At 51.6% G+C, this 22,693-nt stretch overlaps 1 protein-coding gene across 8 annotated transcripts in view; it reads left to right on the forward strand.

Moving 5' to 3' along the window:
- The first annotated feature begins 711 nt into the window (after positions 1-711).
- SYNPO (synaptopodin) overlaps positions 712-22,693 on the forward strand; it is a 54,807-nt gene continuing 32,825 nt past the window's right edge. The window contains exons 1-2 of one of the 8 annotated variants that reach the window (XM_012448992.3): positions 712-831; positions 14,536-15,204. In XM_012448992.3, the coding sequence (XP_012304415.3) occupies positions 14,805-15,204 (400 nt within the window). In that variant the 5' untranslated portion in view covers positions 712-831; positions 14,536-14,804. Of the gene's footprint in view, positions 832-10,362; positions 10,504-14,535; positions 15,205-21,205; positions 21,255-21,578; positions 21,590-22,693 lie in introns of those variants that run through there. The other 7 variants (XM_021677483.2, XM_064366517.1, XM_064366515.1 and 4 more) reach the window with 7 other exon arrangements.

Consider the following 22,693-nt stretch of genomic DNA (forward strand, 5'->3'; position numbering starts at 1 on the left):
GTTGCTGTTACTTGTGACCACAGTTGCTTTTTTGAGGATATTCATTGGTGTTTTGTCTCATCACCAGCAATTTAGGGAAGCCTGACCCTGCTCTGCTGTAGGAAGTGCAACTTCAGGACCATTCTTTCTTGTCTTGTCCTGCAATAGGCAAAAGGTACCAAGCTTTGGCTGCAGGATGTGGGCAGCATCCTTAGGTTTGGATGAATTCACGGTCCCTTCTTGGCGAGGGAGCAGATGCAGAAGGAGCACAGAGCTAGGTCCATCTGATTCCTGACACTAACACGTGGTGTGGCCCTAGGCAAGCTCCGTGCCCTCTCTGGCCCACCTCTCCTCTGGCCCCAGGAGGCATTGTCCTTGATGAGGCTAAAGTGATTCTCTAGTGCTGCCCTAGGATGAAACAAAATCCTATTTCTAGGGGACTCTTGTGCCTTTCCTAGTGGGAAGAACCTTGTGAGTTTTGGAGTTGGGCTTCCTGGAGATGGCCATATGGAGTCATCCACAGTCCTTGGGCACCAATTCCCTTGAATTCTGTTTCAAACCCTGGGGAAGCAGCTGGCTGTGGTCAGGGGCATCGCCTCTGCCTCCAGAACGTGTCAGATTCTAACTGGCTTTCAGTGGCCTTGTGGGTCCTGTGAACCACTAGCAGCTATACCCAAGGCCAAGGGCAAACAGAGATCTGCTTCATGCTGTCCTGGCATGGGCATCGTTATAGAGAGATCTGCCTGACCAGGGAGTGGGAGGTGGCACTGCTAGGTGGGGAGGATGGGCACTTACAGAGCAATTCCTTCCCGAGGAAAGATTCTCATGTAAAAACAACCGTGGTCTGCTTTGGTAAGTCACCCCCTTGGGCTGAGCAACGGGGTGCAGATGAAGGCTGAAGATTCTAGAACTTAGCTTATCCACCGACAGGGATACCCTGGGCTCTTGACTTCCTTAGATTTTACTTTGATTTCTTTTTCCTGGGTTTGGTAGGGGCAGTGTGGAGAAGTGACAAAGTAGTTTATCTATAGAGTCACATCCAGATCTATTGGTGGCAATGTTAACTTTAGCCAAGGGAAAACTGAAGTTAGCTGCTGGGTGAGGCAAAAAGAAAAAGAGAAGCCAGGTGACCCCGTGCTCTGCTCCTGCCGCAGCCATGAGAGCTCGCCAGGTGACTGCGTCTCAGTTCCACTTTCCTGACCTGTAAAATGGGTTGTGATGAAGATTCACGAGGCGGTGGCACAGAAGCCCTGGCACATACTGCGGCTGGCACTGAACAAATTGTAGCTCAAAGGTATCAGGCCTGCTGATAGCTCTGCTGGCTAAAGGAGGGGTATGATTGTCATTTCACAGAGTGGAGAATGCTGCAGCAAGTGATATGCCTAAGATGAGGGGGGCCTGGGTTCTAGTCCCACCCCCACTCCCACTGGCTCTGTAACTTCCAGCAGGTTACCTAACCCTGCCAAGTCTCAGTTTCCTCGTTTGTAAGGTGGGCAGGAATAGCACCTACCTCACAAGGCAGCTATGTGGATTAAATGAGCCAACCCTAAGCTCCTGGCACATAGTAGGTGCTCAATGAACACTCCTCTAGCTGAATGGAAACCTGGAGGCCTTTGCTCCTCCAATTGCTCCCCTCTGATAGTCCCTGTAGTCCCCAGTTGGGGACTTTGTGATTAGTGAGGTCAGGCGGCCAGAGGCCCCAAGCCCCAGGTGGAGCTCTCCCCCAGGGCCTGTTCTCAAATCTTGCCATAAACACTACCAAAAGCACTTCTTGGAATGTTCTACCTGAGTCTCCCAGGTTGGCGGGTAGTCAGGACTAGTGCTATTTCTTGTCACTGACAGCAGTGATAGTGTGATGGTTCATAGCTGAAGTATAGAGAGATGAGGAAATTCAGGAAACTGAGGCTCAGACAGGGAAGGGGCCTCTGTGGGATCAATGTGGCAATGAGGCAGGGGTGGAGGGGTGGAGGCAAGATGGTAGAAAACCTTATGGGGAGAGGGAAAGGAGAGGTCCTTGGTACCTACCTGGACAGGGCCTCCTTTCCAGCTCCACTGGAGCAGGAACGGGTTAAAGGGGACCGGAAAGGAGAGGAAGAAAGCAAACAGAGTCAGGAGAAAAGCCTGGAGCTGCAAGCTCGCTGGGGTTGTTTGGTCTGGCTGAACCACCTCCTGGGCCACTCCCAGCAGCTCTGCAGACAGATTCCAGCACCCCACCACATGCACGCATGCACACACACACACAGATACACACACTAACAGATATGCACAGACACAGGCACACACAGATACACACATTGACGGATACACTGATACATAGAGATACACACATAAATACAGGCACACACGGCTACAGAGACACACAAATACACACATAGAAACATACATAGAGACATACACACACAGATGCATACATACATACCCAGAAACACATATACATCACACTTACACACAGTTACATGGATACACACAAAGAAGCACAATTACACAGATTACACACAGACACATACATACAGAGTGTCACATAGAAATACATACAGACATACAGACACAGATACAAGCCCAAACAAGCACACAAACACACACAGATGCGGATATCATGCAGATATTGACATATACACAAGATTCACATATGAACATACACAATGTATACATATACATACAGACAGACATAGACACACACATGTGCACAGACTCAGCAGAGAAGCTCCAAGCTGGAGGACAGAGGCTGGGATGGTGTATTTCCGTAGCTACTTCTAGTCCAACCTGCTCCCCTCTGCCCGAACAACTTACACAGGCTCAACCCCCTCACTGCAATAATAACACCTACTGTATACTGGACACTTGCCACGTGTCAGGCTCTGTTCTAAGCTCCTATGTTAACTTGTTTAATACTCACAACCACCCTATGAGATGGGCACTGTGATTAGCCTTGATTTGATTTGTGCATGGAGAAACTGGGGCTCAGAGAGGGGAAGTCACTTGCCCAAGGCCACACAGTTTGCTTATCGCTTCTCCAAGGCAGGCGGCCAGTGTGCAGAGCCGGCTGGCGGACCACGCCGCCCCGCCCCCAGCACTGTCTCAGAGCGCTGGGCTCTCGCTCTGTGCCGGCACAGGGACCAGCTCTCTCGCCTTCAGCATTGCCATGCCCTGTGGAACAGCAGCATGATTTTGCCTTTTCTCAGGTCCAAGGAGGGATTGGAAGGAGCAGGGACGTCAGTGTGCGCTGAGCCAAGGCTTCAGGGAGGAGAGGCAGGTGACGGGACCGGCCAACCGATCCAGTCTGCGGTTAGGCTCAGCGTCCTTCAGCCTCCTCTTTCAGTGTCTTCCTTTCCTTGACCTGCCCCCAGCTCCTGAGCCTGTACCTCTATCCTCCAGCTCTTCCCTGTCCAGTATCTGATGCCCTCACCCTGTTCTTCATCCAGCCTCAACAAGTGTGTCCTGAATAGTAGCTTAGGATAAATGTTGACAAAACATATTTCCCTTCTGTTATTTTATTCCATCCTACGTGTGAGGTAGGGGGAGGGGGTTATTATCTTTTGATAGACTTGAGTCTGGGCTCCAGTCCTTACTGAGAGTTCTTGCCAGCAGGATGCCAAACTAACTTAAATATGTATTCGGTCCTCCATTGGGCTCAAAATGCCAACTGCCCAGGTACAGGATGTGGAAGATATGGCATAAAAGTGGCAGCTGTTTAGTGATGTCTTTGTGGACCACAAGCACAATAGGGACATAGCTGTCGAAAGAAAAAAAAAAGCTAATCTGATGTTAGGCTGCATTAATAAAGGTAGAATGTTCAGAGTGAAGGAGGTTATGGTCTTACCATGCTCTGTGCTGGTCTGGTTTTCCTGTAATATTAGGGTCAGTTCATTTCTACTGAGGAGTTTCTCATTCTCTGCTTGTTTACCACCAGTGACAGGGAGCTCAGTACCTACTGAGTCATATAATAACCCAAGGAATCCTTTAGCCCAATGCCAAGGGGTGTCAGGATAGCTGACCTTTAGTGAGGACTTTCTTTGCCAGGCACATTTAAATGAGAGGTAGGTACTATTATTATTCTGGTTTTACAGATGAGGAAACTGAGGAACAGAGAATGATATAACTTGTCCAAGGTCTCACAGCTGGTATGTGGCGGCATGCAGCACTGGACCATGGCAGTAGAGAGCAGCTCTCCTGATTACAATTCCAGCGCTGTCCCCTGAAATGTAACACGAGCACATATGTCATATTACATTTCCTAGCAGCTACACTAAAAAGGTTTAAAAAAAAAAGGTAGAAAAAAGAAACCCATGAAATCAATTTTAATAATGCATTTATTTAAACTCCAAACAGCGTCATTTTAACATGTAATAAATGTAAAAAAAAAACTTGTTAATGAGACATTTTACATTCTTTTTTTGGTGCTAAGTCTTGGAAATCTGGTGCGTATTCTTTATTTACAGCACGTCTCAGTGTGGGCTAGCCACATTTCAATGCTCAGTAGCACATATGGCTAGTGGCCGCCATGTTGGACAGCACAGCGCTATACTATATTGCCTCTCGAGGCGCTCACTGTAGCATAGCCTAGCGTATAGGAAGAATCCATAAATGTCAGTCACTAGTATGATTATTTTTATCACTGGTTGCTGTTGGTGGTGGTCCAGGGAGAAGCTGGACTGAGCCTCAAGCCCTTGGCATAAACTGTGCACTGATGTCACTCTTCTTAATCCAAGTCCTTCAAGCCAGGAGCTCAATGTCTCGCAGGCAGAGCCAATTTCAGGAACCTTCGGCCCCAAAGGGCCAGTGTGACTCTCTAAAAGGGGAGAAGAGACCAGCCTGAAGCCCCTCCATCTCCCTGGCTGGCCAGCTGGGTACCACATGAAGCGAAGCTTCCTTGGGGCCCATAAGCCTGTGGTCCATCTGCTCTGGAGTGTGGGGCAGCCAGGCCCACATCTGCAAAGGAGAGGATAAGAACCTCTCCTCCTGTGGTTCCTTTCAGCTGGTTAAGGCTTTAAATGGAAAAAAAAAAACCAAATGAATAAACCCCACTATTCTTAATACAGTTTTTGACCTGAAATCCCAGGAGTTAAACAACGGAGCAGGAATGAGGGCTCTGTACCTTCCCCATCCCTGTATGGTCTCCAGACAGCTATATAGTGCTTGCAAAGAGTGATGGTTCCCAAACCTACCTACACATAGGAACCACCTGGGAAGCTTCAAAATACCCTGATCCCAGGTCCAATCCCAAGAGGTTGCGGTTTAATTTGTCTGGAGTGTGGCCAGAGCTTTGGAATGTGTAAAAGACCCTCAGGTGATTCTGATGAGTTGGACAAGTTTGAGAACTGCCGTGCTAGCCCTTAGGGGCATAAGCTCAGGTCACCCTCACGGTCGCTATGATGCAGGCGTGGTTAGGGTTCCCACTGCACAGATGAAAGATTGGAGGCTCACGGGAGTAAAGCAACTGGCGCAAGTTCAGACAGCCGGGAAATGGGTACGGTAGGGATTCACTAGCCATGGTTTAACCAGCGGTGTGTGGATAAACGTCTAACAACTTGCTCTCTGGAGAAGAAAAAAGCCTTGATTTGTAACACCTGCCAGTTTCCGTTGTGTAGCTACTCCCACCAGGGCCCGTTTTAAGCCATTGACAATGTCCCTGAATGCAGAGCTGGGAAAGGGTGTGTGCATTGGCTGTTGAGACTGTGGCTGGCTTCGGCACACAGCTGGGCCACTTGGCATGGAGAAGAAGGGATCCCATTTGGTAGATATAGTTAAACACTTTCTATTTTTATTTTTTTTATTTCTTAAATTTTTTGAGATGGAGTTTCACTTTCGTCACCCAGGCTGGAGTGCAATGATGTGATCTCAACTCACTGCAACCTCTGCCTGCTGGGTTCAAGCAATTCTCCTGCCTCAGCCTCCCGAGTAGCTGGGATTACAGGCATGTACCACCACACCCAGCTAATTTTTGTATTTTTAGTAGAAATGGGGTTTCACCTTGTTGGCCAGGGTCTCAAACTCCTGACCTCCGGTGATCCGCCTGCCTTGGCCTCCTAAAGTGTTGGGATTACAGGCGTGAGCCACCATGCCAGGCTGGTTAGGCATTTTGTGAATTTTTAGTCCTTGAACCCTTTCTGCACTGCACTATTTGGGAGCCCCAATATATGCAACAGATAAAAAGCAGTGTGTTAGCAGCATAAGTCTATTATAGAAACTGAAATCATAGTATCAGTCTCAGTCTCTTGTTTAAACTGGGGGACAGGGAGAGGGGGCACTGTGAATGTGGCAGGGAGTGGCCGTGAGCAGCAGCCTCAGAGCCAGGGCCCTGTGCGCCAGCCCTCTCCCCCTCCACTGACTGTGTGGCCTTGGGCAAGTCCCTCCCCATCTGAGCCCCCATTTTCTGGTGTGGCCAAGGGAGCCTGAATTGTGTGCAGAGTGGCCTCTGCCCTGTCACACCCCTGCCTGACCCCAGCCAGTCCCAGCCCCGTATTTATAGCCATGACTTCAGTCTCCCCAGTTCCTCTGAAGCTGGTTCCCTGGCCCATGTATTTATAAACCCAGCAGGGCAGAAATAGATGTGACGTGCAGGGGACTTGGCTGGTTCTGTGAGCAGGCTAGCTTCAGTGAGTCCATTTGGAACAGGTTTGAGTCTCCCAGTATCCCGGGTGCCGGATTCCACAGGAGTCTAAAGCTGGAAGAGCACTTTGAGACCCCAAGCCCAGCCCTGTGACTGTGTAGTGGGGGTCACCAAAGCCCAAGTGTGGAGGCATGTGGCCACGGTCACAGCGGGCATGGCAGAGCCAGGGCCAGAACGAAGGACTCCGTGCTGTGCGAAATGGCCTCTCCCTAGACCCTCAGAAAAGCTCCAGTGACCATGCGAGGCCCCAGATGCCTATCAGGTTCCAGCTTGGTCATTTTCCTGCTCTAGGATCATGGTCGGAGACTCACCCTCCGTGAGCCTCCGCTTCCCCAATCTGTTAACTGGGGGATAACAGTAGGTGCCGGCCTCATTATGTTATTGTGAGGAAGAAACAAGAAACAAGACTGATACAGTGCCCAGCACATGCTCAACATTCAGTAAATGGTAGCTCTTGTAATGCCCTCCGTCGCCACTTCACAAAAACGGTAATCGTAATAACAACAGCTGTTTCTATTGAGCATGTACACAGGTTACCTTATTTAATCCTTACAGCAATACGGTATCATTATTACTGTCCTCAGACTCATTGCATATCATGTGTTTCACAGACAGGAGATGCTCTACCACTAATGAACTTGGAAAAGAATGTTCTAAAAAAAGAATGCTAATATACGAAATCATATTTTTTTATATACAGGATTACAAAACATACTCATTTCTAAATAGTAGACATATTCAGAATGGAATAGGAAGGTTCTAAAATGGTGAGCAATTGAATAGTCAGAATATTAGCATAAGAAATATGCCTCCCAGGGGTTTGCAGGGCTTATGTTTCTAAGTTTGCCACCTAATGTTGGTTTTATGTTTTTTTATAATTGCATATGAGAATTTAACATAATAGTGAACTCGAAATGCATATGCTATTCAAAACACGGAATGGCATCTGTTAAGGTTTGTTATGTTCATACCACAGTTGCTTTATCTTAATGACACTCAGGACTCCCAGGCTGCCTTTCTGGCTTATTTTTCCATCGTATTTAACATCATCTGACATACTTTCTTATTTATTTATCTGTCCACCCCAGCTAACATGTGAGCTTCACGTGGGCAGGGTTTCTTTCTCTTTTGTTCACTGTGTACTGCCAGCACTTAAAATAGTGATGGCACTTAGCAGGCATTCTGTGAATATGTGTTGAGTGAACAGATGAGTAAATGAATGACTGAGTCTCCTTCTACCAAGAGGGCACCTGAAATTCAGTAAGATGCAGGGACTTGTCTGAAGTTGCCCACTATTCTAAGGCTGAACTGAAACCTTACCTCTCCTAAGACCACCCAGTGTGCCCAGCTGGAAGTTCTTCCCAACCTCTTTGTGCCAAGGGCTGGTTTCTGGCGGCTCCTGGGGCTCCCCCCAGCTCCACTTCACGCCCATCCAATTCTTGTCCCTTCTGCCCCAGGAGGTGGGGCAAAATGGAGGGCAGGAGAGGACTAGGGAGGAAGGAGAAGAGGTCACAGCAGGCTGGACATCCAGCATGGTTGATGCTGAAGGCTGCTGAGGCAGGGAGGAAGGATGCCAAGATCGGTCAGTCTGTCCTGAAGGACTAGAGGGAGGGGTCGGCACCATGGAATCGTGGTGGACATGCCTCTAGGACTGACTCCCCCAACTGGAAAACACTGGAACTGGGCAAGGCCAAGAATTCAGGTGACTGTCCTTACTAACCACTTTGCCCAAGGCCTTTCTCAGCTGGAGAAACTGAGGCCCGGTGAAAGAAAGTTATTCTTCCTAAACTACATAGCAAGATAACGGAAAATGCTGGGCTTTCTCATGCGTACTAGCTCTGGAGGTTGGAAGGGCTTGGGATTCCCCGCCTTTGGAGCCATGGGGAAGGAACCCTCCACCTTGGCTCTCATCCCCTCCTTGGGAGAGAAACACTAAGGCAGGAACATAGGTCAGATTTGCAAGGACAACAGAAGCTTTCTTCCCATTGTCAGGGAGAACTCAGCTCTGGACAGGCCAGGCAGTTCCCCCACCCGTCTGGTGCCAAGGCTGCTGCCAGACAGGGGTCTGGTAGGCAGGTGCACCCGAGCCATCTGATCCCATTCTGAGTCACCTTTTTCTCCAGGGTGCCTCCATTTTGCCCCTAGGGTATACCTATAGCTAATTTATTGGTCATGCCACATGTATTGTTTCACTTGATAAATATGCATCTACAATGTGCCCGGCAATGTACCACACATTGGAGAGAAGCTCCTTTCTCCCTCCCATCCTTCCATTTCCCATCCCTCTCTTTCATTCATTCATCTTTTCATTCTTTAATTCAGCAACTACTTATACCATTGAGATAGTATAGCCTTATGGATAAGAGTGACATTGGGAGGTGGACCGTCAGGACATGAACCCTGACTCACTCACTAGCTGCGTGAGCTTGGCGAGTCATGGAAGCTCCATTTCCTTATCTGCACAATGGGGATAATAATAGCACCTTCCTTATACGGTGTGATGAGTATCAATGAGCTGCTGCAAATAAAGTGTCTGAATAGCACCTGACACAGTAAACACTTCATAAACATCACCTATTATCATTGTTAAGGTTTTTTGTTTTCCTTCCTTCCTTCCTTTCTTCCTTACTTCCTTTTTCTTTCTCTCTCTCTTTCTTTCCTTCTTGCCTTTTCTCTCTGGGTCTCACTCTGTCACCCAGGCTGGAGTGCAGTGGCACAATCACGGCTCACTGCAGCCTTGACCTTCTGGACTCAAGCACTCCTCCCGCTCAGCCTTCCAAGTAGCTGGGACAACAGGCGTGTGCCACCATGCCTGGCTAATATTTAATTTTTTGTAGAGACAGGAGTCCTACTATGTTGCTCAGGCTGGTCTCAAACTCCTGGGCTGAGGTGACCATGCCACCTTGGCCTCCCAAAGTGCTGAGATTATAGGCGTGAGCCACTGGTCCTGGCCTATTGCTTTATGTGCCTGGCCTTGTGCCAGCTGCTGAAGAAATTGCTCCAAAATTCTCCTCTTGCTGGGACACCTGCCTGCCGGCCCTTTGTTCAGTCCCCTGCCTTCTGCTTTGGCCGTGTTGCCTCCGACGCAAACCCGCAGAGCTGGGCCTCGCAGTGGTTTCCCCCAACCCTGCAGGACTGCCCTCCACAGCTAGCAGGAGAGAGCCTAGGCAGCCAAAGCCTGTCACAAGCTGGCCACCTTCTTGGCCCTTCCATACATGTCCTAAACTCAGCTATCCAAGCACGCCTGGTCCTTCAGAGTCATCCCCAATTGTTCTGCCTTCTTGCCTTCGCTTGGACTTGATGGATGATCTTTACCCGAGGAAGCCCTTTCTCATTCCCCTCAACCAAGAATCATAAGATTTGCCTTTGAGTCTGCATTTGCAGTGATGCTTTATCCGGGAGCAACAGGGAGTCATGGAAAGCTCTTGAGCAGGTGAGCAACACATTCAGAGCTGCACTCTAGGGCAATGGATCAGACTTCGTATAGGATGGAAACAGGAACGGACAGCGGGTGGGGAGGTCAAGTAGGAAGCCTTGGGCAGTAGGGCCTTTGGAGGAAGGAGGGTCTAATCTTCCTGGGCTGCTTCCCCCTTCTCCACCCTATAGTCTTTCACCGACAAAATTAGATATTGTGATTTCCCCAGCATGACTCAGTGAGTCAATGGAAGAGTTGGAACAAGGACCTCACGTCCTAACCTCTGCAATGCACCACTTAAGCCCTGATGCTCAGCACCCCTCGCTTCCTTTTCCTTCTTCTGCAGCACAAGGGAGGCTCTTTTGAGCCATGGGGACTCTGCAGATGACGGGGAATCAGAAGGAGCCTGGATTGTGCCTTATAATCACTGCAGTCTGTGCACACCAAGCACTTGGGGCCCCGAATGCCAGGCTCACCAAGCGACTGTAGAGCCCAGCAGGTGAGCAGCACACAGCAGTGTGAAGGAATAAGCCTATATTTTCTCTATTAATCCCTACAACAATCCTGGAAAGTAGATTCTGTTTTAAGCCTTGTTTTACAGGCAGGAAAAGTGAAGCTTAGAAAGATAAGAGACATGTCCAGTGTCAGGCGGCCACTGGGTGAGAATTCCAACCCAGACCTGATGCCAAAGCCTCTGCCCTTCCCCCCACCACACACACAGCGGCAGAAGGGATGTGAGGGTCCCAAGGCCATTGCAGAAGCCAACAGGAGGAGCTCTGGGGTGTCTCGGTTGGCCCTCAGACTGTGGAGCACCTGATGCTCAGCCGGTCCTCTGGTCCTGCGGGCCTCCGCTTGGACTCATGCAGAGGTGAAAGGGAGGGAGAAGTGGAAGCTGACCCCTCAGTGGGAGTAGGGCTTCTGTGAGGAGCCCAAGTTGGAAGGTCTGGGCACCTGGGTTCTAGTACCATGCCTGCCTCTGGCGTGCCACATAACTGCAGGTTAATCCTTCCCCTCTGGTTCAGAGTTCTCCTTTCTGAGATGACGACAGTGGGTTCTGTGGACTCTATTGGCCCTTTCTGCCAAGGCTCAGGTATTTTACAGCCTGTATCCAGATGAGGGTCAGGAATCTGGGGGAAATGGAGTTAGAGATTTGTAGGACTCCCTCTCACGTCTGTGGAGGCTACGGCAGTTCCTGGCCTACCCACAGAGGAGATCCGTCCTCATGGATGGATTGGCCATCTGAGCTGTGGCGGAGCCCAGCAACCCCAGGGGCTGTGGGGGTCCCTGGAGTCTGTGGCTGCTGAGAGCAGTGGGTACAAGCACAGACCTCAACCGCCTCCATTCACATCCTGCTTTGCCATGCCCACCAGTGTGACTCGGGACACAGTGCTTACCTCTCTGTGCCTCAGTTTCCTCCTCTGTAGACTGCACTCACACAGCAGGAGTGTCAGGTAAAGGGCTGGGTTCAGACCTAACAGGTGCTCAGTTAGTGGCAGCTGCCATTGTTGTTTTGGGTGGCGAACCCCACAGCCCCTGCACAGAGGTGGGTGCTGCAGGGCTCAGGCCTGCACAGGGCCTGCCCGAGCTCCCCGACTGGGTTGGGAGTCCTCCTTCCTCCTTGGGAGGGGACCTTGAATTGGAGTGCTCCTGCCAACTCCTCCCTCCTGGCTTGGCAGCATGAAGACAACGCCGGCCAAAAATATTTGTGTGGGCGGAAAGTTAACTTTTCCGCCTCTCTCTTCTTTCCTGGAAACCGTGGCCACCGTCAAATACATCAAAACAGAAGCAGGGATAGAGTGAGGCGAAGCCCCTGTGGGGAGTCAGAGGAGCCCTGCCCCCTCCCCACACCCACTCCTTCTGCCTCCGGCCATCTGGCTCTACCCTGGGGGGATGACGGAGGGGCGTATCCAGGTGCTTAGAATCAGGGGATCCTGCAATGCCAGAGTTGGACGGATCCTCCAGCATCATCTGGCTCAGTCTCTCCCCGGTGCCCTCAGGGAAACTGACTCCAGAGTGTGGAAGGCACCTGCCCCTGTTCACACAGTCAGTCCTGTCTCTTCTGAGTGCTGTTGGCCTTTGTGAAATTCTAAGATTCTTTGAAACTCAAATGGCAGAAATCCGGCAGCAGCTGGTGAATGAGAAAGTGCCTGGAGATGAATGAGGGCCTAGAGGCTCTCCTCCATGTCTCTGAATCTACCATCCTGGTCAAGGTGTCAGAGCTAGGTTAGAATCCCAGCCTGGCTACATACTAGCTGTGTGCCTTAGGCAAGAAGTCGCTTCACCTATCTCAGCCTCAAGTTCCTCACCTCTGAAATGGGATAATAATAAGGTAATTCTCTCATAGGGTTGATATGAGAAATTACAACAATAACCTAAGTGAATAACCCAAGATGGAATAGGTGCTTCTGTTCTCCCAGGGGCAGAAAGTGGGCTTCTTTCTCCTGATTTCGCTATCACTGAGGCTGCTGTAATATAACAGGTGCCTGGTTATCTTTCTGATTCGGACGGTTGTTTGCCTTTCCCCTGGTTGGCTGTGATTTGCCCTGGGGCTTGGTAATGCGCTTATCTCTCTGCCTGCTTGCCAGACTCTCCTGGCACAGCCCCAGCCAGAAACCAAGACCTTGACCCAGCCTGCTGCGGTGGGAGGTGCCTGATCCTTGCTTCGGGGTAGAGGCGTGACCGCAGCAGCTGAGGTCAGTCCAGATCCTCAGGTCACCCATGTCCACAGACTTTCACAATTTTCAGGATTCTCGCTGCTCTTCATTTTGCAATAGGATAAGTGAGAGTAAGAGAGTTCACACTTGCCTGATTTCACACAGCTAGTAGCAGCAGAATCCAGCTTTTAAGCAAGATCCCTTGATTCCAGGGTTTCCTCCCAAGTGTAATTGGCCATCTGCTCTGTCTTACACACTACCTGCCCATCCTGGGGCATCTCACCCACTTCCACCCTTTGCCTCCACAAACGATTTCTAGATATTTGTTCCCAACCTGGAATTCTCCCCTGTTCTCCAGACTCCTCTGTGGAACCGCCCACTGCTCAGCTCCCCTAGAAATCCAAAACCTAACTCATCTCCCTGCTCTGCTGAACAGCTGCTCCTTCTCATTTATTCGCGATGTCTATTAACAAAAGCGCTGTCACCAGAGCTAGGAACCTGGGCTGCATCCTAGGCTCCTCCCTCTTCTCCACACCCACTCTCCATCTGCCTCGAACCCCAGTCAGTTCTTCCACCCAAATCTCTCTCCCATCCCTCCCCTCCTTGCCACTCCTTACAGAAAACCTCCATCCCCTCTAGCCTGGATTATCATCATTCCTAACATGCATATAAATAATCATACAATTATTATTGTTTCTCTTGCTATCATTCACAGCTCTCCCCACCACATTTTAAGGCTTCTTTATCCCTCCGCTATATCCCCAGTACTTTTTATGATGTCTGAAATATAGGATTGTTAAGAAATTTTTGTGAAATGAACAAACAGCCAACATGTATTAAATTATGGCTTAGAAACTGTGCCAAGTCCTCTGCACTTAGAAACTGTGCCAAGTTCTCCAAGTTCATTTTCTCATGGAATCCTCAGTGCAACTGGAAGCTAGAAATATTACAATACCCACTTTACAGATGGGGAAGTGGAGGTTCAGAGAGGTCCTGTGGCTGGCTTGCTGATTGACATACAAATGGCAGAGCTAGGATTCTAACTGAAAGCCTGGGCACTGAAAACACACCACTGCATCTTATTTATTTATTTTTTTTGAGACAGAATATTTGTTCTATTGCCCAGGCTGGAGTGCAATGGGGCAATCTCAGCTCATTGTAACCTCCACCTTCTGGGCTCAAGCAATTCCCCTGCCTCAGCCTCCCAAGTAGCTGGGATTACAGGTGCCTACCACCACACCCAGCTAATTTTTGTATTTTTAGTAGGGACTGGGTTTCACCATGTTGGTCAGGCTGGTCTTGAACTCTTGACCTCAGGTGATCCACCTGCCTCAGCCTCCCAAAGTGCTGGGGTTACAGGCAGGAGCCACTGCGCCCGGCCTGCACCGTCTTTCTTGTTGTACAACCTCCTCAGAGGGCTCCTATCCCCAGTTTGCATCTTAGGTCACACCATTCCTGTGATTCCTGTGGTGTAGGTACCTTTGGTGGGACATGAGAGAATTCTTTCTAGGTGGTGTCTAGATAAGTATTGTTAAATAACTAGATATTTATTTAATGTGTGTTGGGGGAAAATGACTGAGCACAATATACTTGTGGTTTCTCTGCAAATATTGCTTAAGATAATTCTAAAGTAATAGAAGTGATTGCAAGTTGATTAAAGGAAAAATATTAAATAAAGTTTCAGGTAGCATGAGGATGTGGTGAAAATCTGGGATGTTAGACTGGAGCTTTTGAAACACTTCCCTACGAAAGTGTGGAACCTGAACCCCAAATGCCAGCTAGTTCTCAGGGTCACCTGAAGATGAACAGGTCTCAGAAATTCAGCCTGGAACACACAGAGTGCTGTCTCATGTGCTGTTTCTTTCCTCCCTGTGCAGATAGATTACCCTGAAGGGGCCTCACACCAGAGACGGGTTAAGAAGAGGGATTGGAGGTCCACCACTCCACCCAGCCAGGAAGGACTTATCTTTCACCTCAGCCAGACCTCATCCCAATTCTGTGAATCAGTGGAGGAAGGCAAAACTGCAGAGAGTCAGAGGAGGCTGCGTGAGGAGCAGAGACCGGGGCTCACACAGGTGGCCCCAGCCCAGTCCCTGGTCCAGACCCAGGAGCCTCCTTCCCCGCATCGCTGAGGAGGAACAGCACCATGCTGGGGCCTCACCTCCCACCTCCTCCCCTTGCACCCAGCGAAGGGAGGCTTACCCCCTGCACCTTCCAGATCCCTGATGGAAGCTACAGGTGTCTGGCTCTGGAAGCCGAAGAGAGCAGCGGTGAGGAGGGCCTGCAGGGAGAGGCAGGGTCCACTGACCTGGGAGAGGATGACAGGGTCAGCAGGAGTGAGGACAACTCTGCCTGCAGAGTCACGCAGGGGACACCACAGCTGCCCACAGCCCTGAGCATCCAACCATCCAGTTGCTCCAGAGAGGAACAAACGGCGTCCCAGCACAACGGCAGGGCCAGCCAGGACTGGGATGTGGTGAAGGCCCGGCAGGTGATGACAGTCAGCCCCAGCCCTGGCCCTGGGCCCAGAGCGGCCCAGAAACCAGGTAAGCTTGTGTTCCTTTTCCCTTGGACTACCCGAGTCACTGGAGACCCCTCAGGTTCTTAGTGCAAGGGCTCCTGACCGTATTTTTCCATGATTCACGTAATTCATCACAGCCCCATGGGCATGCCCAGATTAACAGCTGTGGAGAGATAGGAGCGGCTGTGAGCTACGTGCAGTTCCGGCTGCACCACCTCTAACCCCACGTTTCTCTGCCAAAGAGGGCACATGAGAAGGCAGTGAGAGAAACCCATATTATCTTGCTTGGTCAAAAAAAAAAAGCCCATCTCCCACTCTCGTCTGCCCTTTAATCATTAGTGGCAACAAATCACTGTGGTGTCCCAAGCAACCGATGGAGCAGGACCCTCTCATTAAATGTATGGAGTGCTGGCTACATAGGGCTGCTGGGGACGTAGCACTGGACAAAACAGATGTGGTTGCTGACCTCATGGAACTTCGGAGGTCAAGACTGAAGCCTTTGATAGAATTTGACCTCCTGATTTTACAGGTGGGGAAACTGAGACTCAGAGTGAGAAAAAAACAGCTAGAGGTCATTCAGCATGTTAGTGGCTGAGCTAGGCCCACGTTCCTCACCTAGGCCTCGGTTTTCCATTTGTTAGAGATGACAGGGCAGATGGTACACCACCTAGGCTGCAGTGAGATCGCACGGCAGCGTGTGGGGAGACCACAGTATGCGCGGCACGGAAGGAAGGAAGGGCAGGAATGATGATAATTTTCCTGCAGCGGCTGCCGTCTGCAGAGCAGGGCGGGATAGGGAAGCCCACGCTGAATCACCTCCACTGTTGGCCCATGGAAACGCTGAAGTGGGTCCAGATGGGGAGGATGTGAGCAGGGCCATGCTCAGCTCAGGCAGGAGCCGAAGCCAGCAGATCCTGGGGGTGCTGGCGTGCGGGGGACACAGTCCTGGGAGGGCTTGTGCGTCAGGAAATTGAAGGAACACTTCATTTCTCTGCAGGCGTCGTTGACGCCCGGCTGGCATCTCACCAGCCTTCCCTCCCACTCTTCTCTTTGAAATAATTCTCTCCAGGCTCTGATCAAGCATGGCCACCATTCCCCACCAGGCTGGGGTCACACAGGGGACTGGGCAGGAGCAAGAAAGGACCTTTCTCCCCCTTTAGAGCAGGAAGAAGGAGGACCCCAGGGAGGCACTGCCGTCTTGAACTTGGGGGTAGGCCCTCACGCCAGAGTCAGTCCAAATTCAGTCTCCTAGAGCCTGATATTCCTGGGACCTGCTCCCATCCCTCTCACAGGCCCAGGCTGGGGGTCAGGAGACACAGATGCTGTTCTAGACCGGGTGTTGCCAACTAGCCAAGCCCTAGCAAATCCCTTCCCCTTGGTGAGCTCTAGCTTCCTCATCTGTGAAAATAAAATAAAAATATGAGTCCTAGCTACCTCAAAGAGCTGTTGTGAGATTGCAGTGATCTTACTTGTGGCAGTGTTTTGGAAATTTTAGAGTAATCTAGATAGGTATGTGAGAAATGTTTATAATTAATTGAAATGATCATCATCAGCTCAACAATAGGACTGCTATTATTTGTTAGAAGCCTTTATGTGCTAAGCCCACTGTGCCAAGGGCTTTATCTTTTTCATTTCATTTAACCTCATAGCAATCCCCATGAGAGACATACTGTTATTATCTTCATTATACAGATGAGAAGATAGAGGCTCAGGAAATACATGTGACTTATCCAAGATGCATGGCTAGCAAGCTGCTAAGCCATGATCCAGGCATCGTTTTCTGAATACGGGGCTTGTGCTCTTGGCCACCACTCTCTTCTGGAATTATAAGAGTAAAGTGTTGTCTGCGGACATCCTGGAATGGAAGAGACCGTTGTTGGAGAGGACAAAAGAAGGCACTACCTTTAATGCACTCTGTTGGCAACTCACACTGAGCCAGTTCATTTGATAGCATCTCATTCTTGTTATTGTACTACAGCCTCTCAAGGCAGGCAGGTATTATTCTCCCCATTTTACAGGTGAGGCAACTGAGGCTCAGAGATTTAAGTCCCCTATCCAAGGTCACACAGTTAGTGCCAGAGCTGAGACTATGATTGTGTTTCACCTGGAACAGCATGGTTCCTTCCTTCCGTCCTTCCTTCCTTCCTTCCTTCCTTCCTTTCTTTTTTTGAGATGGAGTCTTGCTCTGTGGCCCAGGCTGAAGTGCAGTGGCATGATCTCAGTTCATTTCGACCTCTGCCTCCTGGGTTCAAGCAATTATGCTACCTTAGCCTCCCAAGTAGCTGGGATTACAGGTGCCCACCACCACACCCAACTAATTTTTGTGTTTGTAGCAGAGATGGGGTTTTACCATGTTGGCCAGGCTGGTCTCGAACTCCTGACCTCAGGTGGTCTGCCTGCCTCGGCCTCCCAAAGTGTTGGGATTACAGGCATGAACCACTGCACCCGGCCTCATTCCTTTCTTTAACATCCAGCCAGTCGATCATCCAGTTCTGGCCTAGAGTATTTCTAGGGACAGAGGGAGCAGGAAAGACTTCAGAAGGATGGAATGGGTAGGGAAGACTTCTCGGAGATGGAGGCAGGAAGAAAGCTGGGTCTTGCAGGAGAGTCAAAATCTGGGTGGTCTTGGATCAGAGCCCACGCTTGGTTTTCTGCTCCCTTGGGATGGGGAGTGGCTGGAGTCCCTTCTCTCTGCCGGGAGATCAGGAGGGAAGAGGGCTGTGGGGCTGCCAGGTTGTTAGTGGATTAGGGCTTCCTTTTACAGCTTCCTCCCATTACCGCCAAAGGATTATTAGCATCTTCAGACAATTACATTCATCTTTCCGCAATTATACCTGCCTCTCTAGAGGGCTCCGGGGCAGGTTTAAGTGCGAGCCACAACATCTTCTGCTTTGGGCACTGCAGATACCTTTATTTGGGGTCAGTAGGTACCAGTGCCATTTCTCCAAGGCCTCAGTACCAGCTGAGCAGGGCAACACAGGGTCCTTGGCAGGCTAGAGGGATAGAGAGTACAGAGAGATGCCATCAGCTGCTGCCAATTTGGGAAAGTAGATGTGGGGAGGAAAGGGTAGTGTAGAGCTCACGATCAGGCCTCAGCCAACACTAGAGCCCCCAGCTCACCAAGACAGCCCCATGCTATAGCTGCCCTCTCCAAAGTCTCAGCTGGTCATAACTGACAGGGTTTCTTGAGATTGTTGTACAGATGGAGACTCAGAAGGCCAGAGATGGCAAGTGACTTGTCCAAAGTCACACCGTAAGTTGGTGGCAAAGCTAGGGCTGGAACCAAGGGCTTATGCCTTCCAGTTCAGCTGCCTGGCAGTGTGCTAAATGCATCATATGGAGTATTTCATCCTCTAAACAATCCTGTGAAGTTCATACTTTTCTTATCTCTGTTTTACAGATGAGGAAACTAAGGCATAAGGAGTTTAAGTGAATTGTCAAAGTCTCACAGCCTGTGGGTGGAGGAGCTAAGATTTGAACCCCAGGAGGTCTGGGCTCATGCTTTTAACCACCCTCTCTGCTGCCTGTCTCCATGGTGATGAGGCAGCAGGCTGTGTTCTTCCACCCACCTGGGGCTGGGAAAAGGTTGTTCAGGCTCTGGGAGTTGTTGGAAGATTCTGCCAAGCCACATTCCCTCCCACTCGGATGCTCTGGGGGAAACATGGATACCCACCGCTGATCCCTCCCCGCCTTTGCCGGTGGCCACTTGTTAGTGGAGGCTGGAGGTGTGTAGTGGATTTGGAGCCATTTCCAACTCTAGTGGACACTTTTCTGAGCCTCTGAGTTGGGGAAGAGTGTGGGTCTGTATTGTCAGATGAGTCCTGCCACTGGGCATGTCTGTCTTGTTCAGGCAGAGGAATCTGTGCCCATGTTAACAGCTGACAGTGGTCACTGGGGCCGCAACAAGGCTCCTGCTCCTCAGGCTGTGACAGAGAGGGCAAACAGAGCTGGAGCCTGGGCAGGAAGCTGCCCACTCCCCCTCCACTCCCCTGCTCCTCAGTGACTGTAACAGGATGGTGATGGTGAGGAGCACATATACCTCACCATGCACTCACACATACATGCTTTCATATCCATCCATAAACACATGAATTCACACACAATGTATAGATGCCATGTTCTCATGCAAACCATCACACATTTGCACTCACACATCTGCACACACGGAGGCCCCAGGGTACACACACCTTCCTGAAGGCCCCCTCACCCATGCACAGCTGCTACATGCGAACATATCTCAGATTTGCTTACAGAGCGGCAGTCCCATCTGAAAACATATAAGCAGACATGTGCACACTTTCTCACACAAGCACACATATTCCCTCCCATAGATACAGGTGAAAAGCATGTTCTTTTCTTCGTTTTCTTTTGCTACACACCTACACTTTGAAATCTTTCACACATTCTCTCCTACAGACCTAGCCACTCTTGCACACCCACCGTCACACACCTACGTACAGACCAAACCACTTTCTCTCCTTTCTTTTCCACATCTCTTTCTCTTTGATACCACCCACACAGCAATCCTAGCCTCTCTCTCTTTTCCTCTCACCCACACACAGCTTCCTGGTTTCCCGAAGCCTGGGCTGCAGCCACTTCCCTAGAACGGGCACTGTCAGGATTAGTGATACCTCACCTGGTGGGGGTCCCAGGATCCCACCCCACCCCTCACTCTCCCAACCCAGCCCCCACCCTGGGTACAAAAGGATGATAACAGAGCAGCTACATGATCAGAGGAATTCTCTGAAGCCCACGAGGCCAGGAGGAGAAATGGGAACTGACAAGGAGGGTTTGCCCCTTGTCACCTGGCTTTCTGTATTCTGAGTCTCCAGTGTGAAAAGGGGACATCCCAAACCGGGACCACCTGCAGGTGTGTGTTTCACAGGACATTGGGTGGGGTCGGCTCACACTAGCACATTCCTAACTTCCTTTGGCAGCAATCTAGACACAGAACTCTTGATGCAGAAGATACATGAAACTGGAACCGCCCTGGTCAAAGGCGTGGGGAACCCAGGGAAACTTCGGTGAAAACCTAGACCAGCATTTTTCCAATTGCGGTTCTGCTTGTAAATTGCTGGGGCTGTGGAGGCTGCTTGTCATCAGTCCTGTGCCAAGCCCACTGGCCTGTGCCCTCAATGGGAGGGGTGCTGGAATGTGGGTATCTGGACTTTTAACAGCATCCCCACGTGACTTGAATGTACATGGCCACTGCCATGGGGCTTCCCATGCTCAATCTGAATGGCATTTTGTTCAGTGAAAGGTGGGAGCTGAGCCCCAGGGCTGCCATACAGCACCCCCACCTTGTTGCTGACCCACGGGTTAAGTCAAGGGATGGCAGCAGGCAGGTGGGGACGTGGTCACCCTTCTCAGTGCCCGTTTGCCTAAGTGCTACTAAGGGAGACAGTTATTCTAGTTACTGGGGCTGAGACATAGCGCGCAAGATGGGCCTGAGCACCCAGGTCTGAAAGGAAAGCCAGGAAGAGGTGGGGTGTGAGGTGGTACCAGTTATGGGGACAGAATCACAAACGCAGATTTCGAAGTGGGTAGTGGGTGGCTTAGAGGAAAGAGAAGGACACACAAAGACTCTGTGTCCCTCCTATACGAAGGAGATAGGATTTTAGGACAGACCGACGGATCTAGAGATACAGAAAATGAGGAGGAAACGGAGAGACAGACAACCAGGCAGCCGGGAGTGAGACATAGCGAGAGCAAAGAGAGAGGGGGACCCGCCTGGAGACTGGAGGCTGAGCGGGTGGAGGAGGCAGTCGCACCCCCAGGGCTGGGCGGGGCGGGGCGGGAGGGGCGGCGCTAGGGCCCCGGGGAGCAGGCGGCAGGAGTGCAGCTCTCCCGCCCTCCCGCCCGCCAGCCCAGCGCTCCCGGCTCCCAGCCCGGGGTCCCGGAGCAGCCCGCTAGGCGGAGGCGGCGGCGGCGAGGAGGGGGCGTCGGGTGCGGAGCCCGGGCCTGGCGCGGGGCGGGGGTGGCGGGGACCTCGGGGCGGGGCGCGCTGACGGACGCGGCCAGGTGTGCCGAGGCGGCGGCGCCCGGGAGCTCGGGGACCGTGCGCAGCGGCTGGAGGTGAGTGAGGGGCGCTGGCCTGGCAGGGGTGCGGGCACCGCGCGAGCCTCGCCCCTTCCCACCTGCGCTATTCCCGGCGCCGCCCCAGAGGAGGTGGCACATCTGGGCTCCAGTCCTCGCACGCGGGGTGACCTTGGCCAAGTCGCTTCTACACTTTGGGCCTCAGTTTCCCCATGTGTAGGTGGGGGGCTGGAGGGATCTGGTGGCTTTTGAGCAGCTCAGGAGCGGGAGGACGCCCTGACGCCGGGAAGCTGCTCTCCCGGGCTGCATGGGGACTCCAGCCTCCGCGCTCCTCCCCGCAGGCGGATCGGGGTGAGGCAGCCCCAGGCTCACAGGTGGGCAACAGTCCGGAGTATGTGCCCCCAAGCCCGTTTTGGGAAAGGTCGGACCGACTTGACCCAGGACAACGGCAGGTTGGGCTCTGCCCAGGGTTGACCAACACGGGCGCCATAGGGGCAGCAGGAACGGCCAGTGCTGGGCCTCCTCACTCCTCCCGGCTGGCGGGGCGCCCAACCGGGTTCTGGGGTCTGACTGTGCGGGTGGGGCACACAGGATGCCAGAGCAATCACGCCGTGGGGACCACCCAGCCCAAGCCCTACCTGGGGAAATCGAGGCCTTTCCCCAGCGCCTTCAGGGAGAGGGGAAACTGTCCCGCGCTGCCTGCCTGACAACACCCCTGATATTGCCCTCCTTGCCAAGGTGAGAGAGAGGCCCCAGAGGTGAAGTGAGTGGAGGGCCTGGCTTCTTTCTAACCACTGCTCTGTGGAATCAGGGACTCCATGCAGAGCTCTGGCAAGACCTCTTTGAGGACTGGTGGAGGGGTGGGCAGGGGGAAGGTCTCCTTTCCTCCCCCATCATCCCAAGTTATGGGCCTATTCCAGAAGGGGACAGGGGGTCCAGGTTGTCTGGAAGGGACAAAAGCTGAGTAAGAAGCAGCATGTGCCCCATCTCCCACCCCCCGCCCTGTCCTGAATGGCAGGTGGCACTGGAATAAACCAACTTGTTAATGTGATCTTGGAGCAAGACCCTTGCTCTCTCGGCCTCCAGTGAGAGGGGTGGTAGGGTGGCCCCTGAGGGGGGAAATTGCATTGTGGATAGCAGTGGTGGTGGTGGCTGTAGGGCTAGTCAGAGGGTGCCCTACCGCCTGTCCAGTGGCAAGTGGAAGTGAAACTGGATGCTGATGGGGGTCTAGGGTACACTGGGACAAGGGGTTGGAAGCCTTGCTGGTGCCAGCCTGCCTTGTCACCAACCCCAGGCCTGGCCCATTCCATGTTGGGGGGGGCGCAGCCACAAATGAAACTGATGATGTGCTCCCCAACTACTTGCCATATTGCCTCAGGCAGTCAGATGAGATCCTCAGGGGAATTGAAAACCCCTCCGGGGAGTTGAAAAACCCTGTTTGCTGGGTGTGACATCCCCTTCCTCTGTTTCCTTAGGAG

Source organism: Aotus nancymaae, unplaced genomic scaffold (genome assembly GCF_030222135.1).
Source record: "Aotus nancymaae isolate 86718 unplaced genomic scaffold, 86718_ANA_hifiasm-v0.15.2.pri h1tg000064l_1, whole genome shotgun sequence".
NCBI classification, from domain to species: Eukaryota; Metazoa; Chordata; class Mammalia; order Primates; family Aotidae; genus Aotus; species Aotus nancymaae.